At 29.6% G+C, this 12,715-nt stretch overlaps 1 protein-coding gene across 1 annotated transcript; it reads left to right on the forward strand.

Annotated features, from left to right (window-relative positions):
• The first annotated feature begins 9,241 nt into the window (after positions 1–9,241).
• LOC145129849 (uncharacterized) lies at positions 9,242–10,027 on the forward strand. The gene has a single exon (XM_079064664.1). It carries the CDS (start codon positions 9,341–9,343, stop codon positions 9,932–9,934), a length of 594 nt encoding a protein of 197 aa, XP_078920790.1. The 5' UTR covers positions 9,242–9,340; the 3' UTR covers positions 9,935–10,027.
• Positions 10,028–12,715: the final 2,688 nt, after the last annotated feature.

Below are 12,715 nucleotides of genomic sequence, written 5' to 3' on the forward strand. Positions count from 1 at the left end.
TCCTTCACTTTCTCAGAGCTGTAACTTCCCTGTCAGTTTCGGTTCTTGTTGACAGGAAATTTTCTTCGTGCAAACTTCTTAGGATTGGTGACCATCAATGCATACTCCTCGCTTGTAAGGTCACACTCAGATATATCAGACTCTTCATCTTCTTCTGCAATGCTTTTCGCTTTTGAGACAAGTGCTAGCGATCCCACACCAGAAACTACTTTCGCTTCTTTGGTTACTACACTTTCATGGGACTTAAGTATTCCCACAAGTTTCGCTAGCGAGTAAGACTTAAACTGTTCATGCGCTTTCACAGTAGAAACCACAGCCATCCATTCCGGTCTTAGCCCGTTCATGAAAGTTACTTTCTGTTCGATCAACTTCCTCTCTGTTCCATGCTTGATCATCTTACTTAGGAGATGATTGAACCGATCGAAAGTCTGTATGAGCTTCTCCTCAGGTTTCTGTTCGAAAACTCCAAATTCTGACTGCAACAAGGTTTGAATGGAGTGTTCTAGATCTTCATCGTTCGAATAGAGTTCTTTCAACCTATCCCAAATTTCTTTGGTCGTCGTGCATGAACCAACCAACCGAAAGGTGTCAGATTGCAAGGCGAATCTGATCATCCTCATGGCCTTCACATTACATAGCAATTTGTCTTTCTCGTCCTGTGGCATCTTGTCTACATCCGCCACCAGCTTGTTATATTCCTTTTGGGACTTGACAGTAGTGTTCGTTCCTGAGTGAACAAACGGCCCAAGTGTGATAGCTTCCCAGATGAGATAGCCATTATCTTCAGATCCAACCACGTAGTCTTCGAAGTGATGAGCCCATACTTCGTAGTCTTGAGTGTAGAGAATGGGTATCCTGGTTGTAGATCCAATGCTGTTTGAGATGTTGATGGGATTTGTTTGCGAATCTTCGTGAGACATGGTGAGCTGCTAGAATCAAACCTGTAAACTTGAGATTAGGGTTTTATCAGAAACAGAGTTACCGTCGATATGAAGAAGACGGCTTCTATTTATACGATAAAAGCGGAAACCCTAAGGAATTCTGAATACAGAAGGAATGTGTATCGATCACACAGTCTCCTGCTCTGATACCAATTGTTAGAACAAAGTTCTATTAGGATCGTTAGATTCTGAGCAAGCAAACAATCAAGAATGTAAAAACGAATACAAGAATGACTTTGAATGTGTCGAATGATTAAAACTTTAACACCTTAGAAGAGCTCGATTAAGAACTGCTACTGTAGAGGTGTTTAGGGTTACAAAAGTTATGAACGTGATAATTAATATCATATAATGCATACATGCATGCATATATATAGTATAACCCTACTAGCTAATCTAGATAATCACGGATGGACAGGCCCAATCCGGATGCAAAACATAAGGCCCATGACGCAACACAAATGGACTCAACAATATTTTTTAAAATTAAAATTTTGTTTTGAATTTGTCATTTTCCTGTATTTTTTATTTTCTTAAATTATAAAATGACATAGACGAATAACAGTTATATAGGTAAGTTTAACGTTCTATTAATTTTATAATAAATGCTCATAATTGCTCCATAGGGGTTGATTTAATTTCTTTTTTAAAATCCTTCAATTATATATGATATCACTTTGATAATTTGGGGTTTTTTAAGCAATATATATGAAATAGATCGGTGGTAATTAATCGGTTTTGATGTTGGGTAACCTACTCCTGCTTGTGATTATCTTATAATAAGAGGCAAAGTAGTGACTTTTATGATTCAGATATATTTAAACTTTATGTCTTGGACAATATTTTGTGACTATTAATTTAAGATATTTAGTATCACAAATTATTTAATTTTATTTTCTTGATTTGTCAAGTGGTGCTTATAATTATTATTGGATGCACACTAAAGAGCCAAAATCCTTTCACGTTTGTTGCATGAAAAGTCTAGAATGAGAAATACAATCCAATCTGGTAGAATCCTTTTCCTTTAATGAATAAAAAAATTGTATAAATTGACACAACCATGTTATGTTGTTGCTAAAATTTAAAAAATCTTGGTACATATGTTGATCTTTAAAGGCTTTTAGATATATTTATGGCTGCTGGATGGTTGTTTTTGAATTCTGAAAAATTCTCAGGTTTTAGTCATTGTTTGTTGTCAGATTTATTAATGTTCCAGTATTTTTTTGGGGCTAGGTTGTTCTACTATTAGCCATTAGTATGGTGGATTGAATACATCATAAATTGCTTCAAAAGGTAGTGTAACTTCATTGAGTTTTAGTTGCACAAATTTTGTCCCCTTTTAATGCATTGTGTTGAAGGATATAAAGGTTATTAGGATCAAGTAATGACTTTTGAATTACTTATTCATCATTTCGTTTGTATTTATTTTTAAATTTACTTTAAAAAATAGTTAATGTTTACAACTTGATATTTAACTTTTTGTAATGAAACCCGTATAGTACACGGGCTTCACACCTATATATATATATATATATATATATATATATATATATATATATATATATATATATATATATATATATATATATATATATATATATATATATAAGTTTAGGTTTTATGGAAAACAAAAAACCCTAAAAATTATAAAAATGCATAAAAAAATACTTAGACATCACAAATTTTTTTTTTTGATTTTATATTATGAATTTTCGCAGCTTTTTATGTATTTTCGCTGAAATTTTTTTTGAAAAAAACAAAAAAAAAAGCGACTTATTTTTTTTCCAGCGAAATTCTAAAAAAACCTGCGATTTTTTGGTATATAAATTCAAAAAAAAAAAAGATTTGTGATATCTAAGTATTTTTTTATGCATTTTTATGATTTTTAGGGTTTTTTTGTTTTCCATATAACCCTTCCCTATATATATATATATATATATATATATATATATATATATATATATATATATATATATATATATATATATATATATATATATATATATAACGAACCAATGATCCAATTGTGACCGTCGGAAATGATCAACGCCCAAAGGAATAGATGTACACTTGTATATTGGACGCACATACATTGGATTATACCAAAAATCTCACATCTTTACCAAAAAAATACACTTCTTTTTTTTTCGTTTGAATTTTTTTAGGCCATGTTTTTTATCAACAAAAAAAAACCGAATTTACCGTTCCTCACGATTTTTCATCATCTTTCCATAGAGATCCATATTAGTATATAAAAGAAATTTTTTTTTCAAAAAAAATTCGCTTCGTCTTTTTGTTTTTTTTCAATATTTAAGTTTATTTTTATCAAAAAAAAATTAACTATACCAAAAATCTCAAATTTTTGTCCTCTATTAATTAGCATCAACATCTACTAAAAAAAACTCGATCAGTTTAATCTGAACTGTAACAGATTCACACTACGAATCTGAACTGTAAATATTTCAATTTTAACAATTACAATGTGAATCTGCTTACTATTTCAACTCTTTGATCATTCACAAATTAATTTAATGAAATTTACATATGAATCAAAATATATTTCCATGTGATTTTATAATATTTTAACGTTTTGATTAATAATAAATTAGTTTTGTAAAATCAACAAATGAATTTATTCATATTGTGAATCTGAACTGTATATAATTTAGTGTTTAGAATTCATAATGTGAATCGGACTTACTATTATTATTCACACTGTCAATTTGAGCACATTTACAATGTGAATTTGAACAACATTTTTTTTAAATCAATATAAATCTATGTTTAAAGAGTACCCAAAAAAAATATGAATTTTGATATGTTTATTAAATTTTTTTTATAAAAATTAAACCTTAACTTATCAAAAAACAAAGAAATAAAGTGAGTTTTTTCTTTTTTTTTTTTGAAAAAAAATCATTTTTTGTATGTTAATAAGGATCTTTTTGGAAAGAAAAATAAAAAAACATGAAAAATGGTATATACGTTTTTTTTTCAATACATCGTGCAACCTAAGACCGAAAGGAGTGGGTTGAGCAGTGGCCGTAGGCTGGTGCCAGATGGGACGAAACACCGCCCCCATGAGTGCGATAGAGATGCGGCAGAGAGTGCACTACACTCCAAGGGTGCACTCTTTCAAGTAATGTGATTGATCTCTTTTTCTAACACCCCTGATTGATTGGTCTTTTTTATTTATTAAAACAAATATATATATATATATATATATATATATATATATATATATATATATATATATATATATATATATATATATATATATATATATATATATATATATATAATTGTGCCAAAGAGTGAAGTGACGCCTACGTGATACTACGGTTACATAAAGAAGTGTGACACCTCTCCCTCCAAATCAAAATTTATTATTTTTGTAAATAATTAACTTTTAAAAACATATTGTTTTTCACGAGGCCTATGGTAACAAAATGACCATATTGGACTAGATCTAAAAATAGGTAAACATACTAAAAATAGTATAGAAAACCTAGGTAAATGACATTTATACCAAACCTGGGTAAATGACATTTCTTGTTTGAAAAAGTACAATGCTGTTGTGGAATATTAAATGTTTGAAAATATTTTAAAAAGTCAATTGTACATGTGGCCACTAAACCTTTGGTAAATGACATTTCTTGTTCCGAAATAACAAAATTGTCTATTTGCACCCTCGTTTTAAAATTTTTTGAAATTTTTTACATCTTATAAATCATAACAATTTAGTTTTAAGAAACTCTATTATCTTTTTGGTTAACAATTTGTAAAGACAAGATTCTATATCCGGTACAAACGAATTGTTCCTTTTGTTTTGTATACCATATCTTTTTAAAGTGAATTTTTTTATCAAATTATATCATTTTAACGAAATGAACTATTAAATTGGATATAGACATATTCGACAAAACTAGTCGGAAGTTGGTAGCTTAATTTGAAAACTATAACTTTTATTTACATATAAGTGTTCGGAAAAAAGTATTTGGATGTTTTTAAAACATGTAAAAGTACATAAAATGACTCGTCTAAAACGCGTCATTGATTTTGAAAAATGGTCATTAAGGCAATTTGCATAATTATAAAAGAAATTTTGGTTAAACGCTACTTGAAATAATTTTGGAATTGAAGTTTTTTGTTTTAACCAGTGTTATAAAAATGGGTCTAGGCAGTGCCTAGGCGCCAGGCGGCATCTTACTGTCTACGATTAAGGCAACTCGGTTGAATTATTCAGAGTCGGTCTTGGGGGTCCTAGGTGGTCTAAGCCGTTCAAAAAGCCAAAAAATTTCAAAACAAAAAACCCCGCTATTATTCAAATTTATGATAATCGATGACTAAATTATGTTGATTGATGACTAAAATTACGAAAAAGAACATCGATTAGTCTAAACATTATGATATATGGTGAATTAAATATTTAGACGATTAAATATGTAAATGTTTTATGGTTATTTACTCACCTTGTTACAATATAGGTAATATTTATCTTTTAAAAGTGAAGTCTATGGCAATTTAAGGTCTCCGTCTATACGCCGATCAATCACCGCCTTGAATGATTAATCATTTAACCCCATTCAGTTGTTCGACCACTGCCTAACGACTTTTACAATCTTGGTTTTAGCTAAAAATTGTCGGTACAAATTCTCTTTCTTTATATCTAGGCTTATTATAATCAAATGAACCGTATATAATCAAATAAATGAAATTCAAACACTTCAAATAAATCAAAGACAAATGATAAACATACCTAACAATATGTTATTAAAATAAAATGAACCATATATAATAAGCCTCAAAACCCCATATATATATATATATATATATATATATATATATATATATATATATATATATATATATATATATATATATATATATATATATTTTGGAGTATTTTGACTTGGTTTCATAATCACTACAATAAAATAAAAGATAGGAGTGGATTTTCTCTTGCCATTAAAAATTGATATATTTCCTAATCCAGTTAATTTAGGTTTGTTCCTTTGTCGTCTCGAGCGTTTGACAAATAATTCTTATTTCTTTCCCTTTTATAGGTCGTATTATACCTCCCGGGATGAGGGAATAAGAGGGATGGTCGCTTAGGCCCCCTTAAACTTCTGCCCTTACTTATTAAATTTTTGGAGATTTGAAAACACAAGGGCTGTAATATCCTAAGTTAATACTATAATTAAAGTGATTGTCACCGAAAGTAACACTAACCTTCAATTGTTTGAACTTCAAGATGTTATTAGGGTTCATAAGGTTCAATTGGATTTGATGATTACTTATTAATTACTTGTTTATAATTTGAAAACAAGTATTTAGATGGTTCTTATATACACATATATACAAATAGTTCAAATAAATTTCGCCTGATTGTAGAAATAATGGTTTAGACCACATTGGTTAAACTATGATTTGTCTTGTAAGGTACATGTTTTAGTAAAATAATTTATATATTAGTAATAAATAGAAATATTTATGTGCTTAGTTCGAAAATAAAAACTTAAATTTTGATTATCTTCTATTAGGAATTCTTTAGGTAAATAATGATTATATTTGAATTAGCAATGGGAAATTATCATATGAATCATTTAGTAAAATTTGTGAATGAGAACATGAAAACATAACATCAATTATTGAATTATTTCAACCGCCAATTCGTTTACACATATAACAATGTTTCGTGCATTGGTTATGTTCTTTATTTCTTATTTATCATAAACTAATCGATCTATGTTTGATCTCCCAAATCATGGTTTGGAAGCTTAGCGAGAACTCTTACCTCATGGTAGTTTTGGGAGTTGCATGCTAGCGTTTATTGAGGCAGTTAGAAAGAACATTTGTGGTCGAACCATTTTAAGTAAAGTTAATGTAATAAATATATATTAGATATAAATAACTACTAAAAGTGATACTTTACTTGTCTATAATATGCACCATGATTTAAAACTAGGATGCATAAGTGAGAAAATTTTGATGACATGTGATGAAAAAGGATTATGAAATGGTTGTATATATGTAAGAAATGAGATAAAGAATTAAACAAGTGTATCTAATCATTTAATATGTCAAACACCAAATTTAGTTATATACATATTTTGGATCAAAGCATGTCATGAAGTAAAGAATTGAGATACTTAGTCTCCCATGTGAGCATATAGTGTTTTTTACTGCTAATCATGTAAAAAAAGCTACTTATTTTCATACATAAAATACATATTCATGTGAAGCATTTTTATATATGAAACATACATATAAATGAAAAGATGCAAAGTTATGCTTATAGAATGCATGACAAATTATTGAATGGTGTGGACTACATCATGGAAACATACTATAAATATATTTCTTATTAAATTTATCACAATTCGACATGTATAGTGTCTAATGATATTGAAAGAAAATGAAATAGGTGATGACCAAAATACCAAAGTGTAGGCTAGTTATTTTTATGTCCTAGAGGATGGCTATGCCATTTTTAAACTATCTAGACACATGTTTTCCCTACTATGGTTACGATTATTGCAGAAATTAGGTTCCAAAGGACTGGAATATATTCTTAATGGTGTTAGGATTTTGTTCGATCGAAACAATTAAGAAACACACATGCATGATAAATAAAGAAAATATATTACTTGTCATGAATCGAAAATGAACTATAAAAGAATAAATCAAACCATGAGGATGAACCATGAAGTAAACTTACATCACGGGTGCACTCATGATGTTGTAGATTTTAGTTCCACAAAGATATAAGATTAACTTGTTCATTTCTACCATGCTTAGACACATGAGAGTGATCTTTATGCTATAATAGTTAGTTACAAATGAAGATTTTATCTTTTAGTATGATAAATCCCAAAACTCAAGAGTAATAAAGAAATCAGTTAGATGTTCTCTACAACTCATCAATTTTGGAGCATCAATTTTGGAGACAAGTTTAAGGTTACAAGGGGATAGGATTATATCCTTAATTAAAAAGTATCTAGGGTTATAGGGTAAGCCATATTGGGCTCCTTTTCATGCAAAGGGAAAAGTACCTAATATAACACTTTTTCCTTGTATTAGGAAGCTATGATGACATAGTTATTTTCCAACCCATAATCGATATGAAACATGATAATATAGGTTGTACAAGGGATTTAGACCAATAGTGATGTATACAAAGGGACCTTCATGTCCTATGATATTATTGTTCTAATTTCAACATGCTTAATATTGAAATAAAATGTTGGAAAGTTTTGGTTGGTGAAGGATGATTTAGTTTCAAATTTAGATAGCAATCTAGAAACGAGTTATTGAAACATGTGTTATTTAATAAATGTGTAGCCAACATAATTATGTTTATCATCAAGATCTTTGGGGAACTATCAATTTGCATCGAGATAAGGAATATACGCGTGTAAAAATGTGCTACACTCGTGTTCACGGCTTGCAATGCAAGATCCTTTTCTTTTGTAAAATAAATTATTGACACTTATCCAAGGCTCGTAGACCAGTGAATTAGGTTTTAAACGCTTAAGAAAGGTCTTTAAATAGAGTCCCATATTATATGACATGATTACTATCAAATTTCATAAGCATCGATTTCATTCAAATACTCAAATTTCATATCTATTGTAAAGGATGATAAATACAGTTAATGTCGTAGATAACCTTGTATTTGAGAGCCTGATGTTTAAATAGTTTCACCAATGGAGAATATGCAACTTGCGTTCGATCAAACATATGAAGCTGAATTTGGATGTTAGTACCATGTGATTAAAAGTGTATTAGTCGAGGGTAATTTATCATTTGTCGACCATTGTCTTTTTTGCACTTGGAGAGAAATAAAAGAGGAAAGAAAAACTAGGGCATGATTATCATGTAAAAAAATAAATTCTTTAGATTCAAACTAGATGTTGTATCCTATATGTATACAAATGTTAATTTATATGAACCGATAACTATTTATTATATAAACATGTAGAATCCGAACTAATTATATTTGTATGAAAATCTTAATGTTAATTCCTATTAAAAATAACATAAAGTATTAAATGTTGTCTAGAGTAATCATCATTTATTACATATAACAAAGATCAATGATTAACTTAACCTCTAAATTAAACTTAAATGAGTAAGGATTAAGTAGATATAAATTTTATAAATGAGGGATTTGAATAGATCAATTCTAATATCAAGGACCATAAATGTCACTTGGACATTCGAAGGACCATTTATGTAACTCAATCTAGTTTAAAAGAGCACGAGCACTGTCGCTGTCAGTACACATTCTCTTTCTTAATTTCTCTCTCTCTCTCTCTCTCTCCCCATCGTATCTGCGTGTTTCTTGTGTGCTTGCGTGAGGGGGCTCAGCCTTGGCGGACCAACCTGGTGTCACAAAAATGGTGAATTCCGCCAAAGCCGCCACCGATTCATCATCGGACGAAGGTGGTATTGTTCACAAGATTGTTCTTGGGGTCAAAGCCAGAGACAACAAGGACGACGGTGAAGCGTCAAAGCCGAGGGGTTCCATGGATCAAAAGCAAACCGAAATGAAGAAGTATCGTGGCGTCCGAATGAGGAAATGGGGCAAGTGGTGCTCTGAAATCCGTGACCCGTTTGAGAAAAAGCGGCTCTGGTTGGGTACCTATGACACCGCTGAGAAAGCTTTTGAAGCTTACACCAAAAAGAAAGAGGAGCTTAGAAAAAAGGCCGAAAACCAGCAGGTGACACCAGTTTCCAAGGGAGTTCGCGATGGAAAAAAGGTGGCGAAGCTTGATGATAACCCGACCCGGAAACAGTGCATGGGTGTTCGAAAGACTGAATCGGGTAGATGGAGTGCGAAAATTCGTGACCCAGTTAAGAAATCACATGTTTGGGTTGGTACATTTGATACCGAAGAAGAGGCTTCAGAAGCAATTGAATCAAAGAAGGTGGAATTCGGGTCCTCCCGATCCAATGCCGAAAGTGGGTCATCTTTGAAGACTGAGACTTAATGTTTGCCTAGTGGTATTGGTGGTGAAATAGTGGTCGTTAATTAGGTGAATTGTAGATCGGGAATAAATAAAACAAGCCACCATTGTAGCTAGGGTAGGTTCAGTTATGTTATATGATTATGAGATGATGAATAAATGATATAAACATGATCTCCGTTTGATGTTTTTAGCTATTTCATTTGCATCATTTTCCTGTTGTATGTCTATTCCGTTTTCTTCATACTAGATGATCTGATTGATTAGAAGATCAATACATGTTATGAACTTGTGTATCAGCTTGTTCTAGCTTCGAAGATACGTGCGTATATTATAAGATCAAGCATTATGGACCATAGTTTTTGCTTTTATGCTTATACACGTTGAACATCGCTATGCTTGCAAGTGTGGAACATGATAATGTCAAACCCTTTTGCAGGAAGTGGTTATGGTAAATTCGCTTGTAGTTTTTTCTTGATTAATTTTCTTCACACCGTTTTTTTAATAATGAAAATCTACTCAAAATCTTAATAAATAATGGTCAACATATCAAGTACTACGTATTTATTATTTTTGTTATAACTTTTTAAATTTATTAAAAATTAACTAATTTATCTTTTTTTTTATCTATTTTATATATTTTATAAAATATTACTTCCCCCGTCCCAAAATTACTGTCCACACACAAAAACACATAGATTAAGAAAAACAATCATTAGTTTTGTCTTTTTGAGTAAAATGACTTTTTTATCCTTTTCTAAAACCAATGGGAAATGTACGTTTGTAATTATTCAAGTTTACTTTATTAAATGTTATAGGTAATATGGTAAAAGTGTATATCTACTTTTGGTAGTGGACAATAATTTTGGGACAAACTAAAATAGTAAGGTGGACAATAATTTTGGGACGGAGGGAGTATAATATAATTTATATTTTTTAATCATTTCATATTTTGGAAAAAAAAACATTACTTAATAATACATGATTAACTTTGATCTAGAATTGGACATTTTCTTTACACACAACTGAAAATATTTTCTTACGTTACGTTTTTCATTTCAAGGGAATTTATTTATTTTCATATATTTCATAGATATAGGATCTAATAATACATTATTAACATAAGGAGATTGGAATATCATGATTTCATGTTACATCATATTAACATTGTATTAGTTGGATATATCGTGTTGAGTTATGTTTTATTCCCACTGTGAGAATATATGCTAGAAATGGGCTTGATAGAACTTATTAAAGCTTTGCATTTTCACTTGCAAATCATTAAAAAAAAGATATTTAGGGTCATTAAAAAAAAGGATTTTATGTTATATAATATTAACATTTTTACAGGTATTATGCTTACAATTGCAACTAGTGGTAAGTTTTACCATTAGATATTTAGGGTCATTAGTCACAATACTTCATCAAACATATTTCATTCTTGTTTTTCTTAGAGATCACTAGCTTTAATCACTTTCTTCTTTCTAAAACTGTTACCACAATAATATACATATATCAACGTGATTCTTTTGTAATCAACTAGCTCCTAGTTACTAATATCTTTATAATATTAATTTGTAGAGAAATTAAATATCCTTTTATCTTTTCTTTTTTCCTATTTATCTTCCTATCCATGTGAAATAATGATAAATGTCATAAAATTAATAATATTTGAAAACACTTATCATTATTTTAAAAATCATTTTAAAACATTTGTCATCAATTCACGTGAGTAGGAAGATAAAAAAAATAACATTTCAAGAAAAAAATTTGGATTCTTTAAATTGTTCAATGAGCACACAATAGTTTGAACCACTTTGGATTTTAGGTCAACAAAGAGATAGTGAATATATCATTTTAATAGATGATTTAATTTTAGATGGATATGCGGTTATATATTCAGTGAAGCTGATACGTGTTATTAACCTGCTTATGTATTATTGTTACGTATTCTATGTATGTAGTAATTAAAGGGGACACACTTATATTAATATAAGATCATCACCGTCTATTATAGATTGTATTAGGTTTATATTTCGTAAATAATATGTTGCAACTTCCTCTCCCTCAATGATTTTTTGTATAGAATCTGTAGCTATCTGAGAATTGTATGAGTATAATTATAGAAAGGTTGTTTGAGAAATGTGTCTAATGTTTTCTTAAGATCAAACAAAATACATAAATTCGTATAGGGTTACTCTATGTTATTATAACAATCATGTGTCATTGTTATTTTATTTTGTTAGATCTTAGATTTTGTTGATGATAAACACCATTTAATATGTTGAAGATTTTATAGTGCATTGGCCAATCAACAAATGAAAGCTTTATCTTTTGAAACTGAAGACCATGCATTACGTGTTTTGTAAACTCTATTATTTATGCTAGAATGGTATTTTTGACGATAGGGTATTTTTGTTATTTTACGAATATTTTGAGATGTCAACATTTTATCTTGTGAATATTGTTGGTAAATGTTGTAGTGATCGTCGAAAGTGATTGAAATTGAATTTAAGCGATAAATTTTATGTTATTGGAAGACATGTAAAATAGGAAAATTGGTTAAACCAATGACGTGATCTCAATTTTACTCCTCGTATGGGGTACTTGAAATATTTGTTTGAAATATTATTTTAAATTGTTTTCAAATGCAAATTATAATTAAAATCAAATCAATAAAACAATTTATGAAAAATATCCTAAACAGTCAAGTCCTTAATATTTAAAAGGATTTAAAGTGTCAAGACATACGAGGGTTTAACAATATAATCAAGATACAAATGTAATTATACATCATTATTTACA

The sequence above is a fragment of the Lactuca virosa genome, chromosome 8 (genome assembly GCF_052849685.1).
Source record: "Lactuca virosa cultivar CGN04683 chromosome 8, Lactuca_virosa_CGN04683_v6, whole genome shotgun sequence".
Classification (NCBI taxonomy): domain Eukaryota; kingdom Viridiplantae; phylum Streptophyta; class Magnoliopsida; order Asterales; family Asteraceae; genus Lactuca; species Lactuca virosa.

Bases quoted from the DNA above. Each gene is read 5' to 3' on its own strand.
- LOC145129849 (XM_079064664.1), top strand. From the start codon at position 9,341: ATGGTGAATTCCGCCAAAGCCGCCACCGATTCATCATCGGACGAAGGT.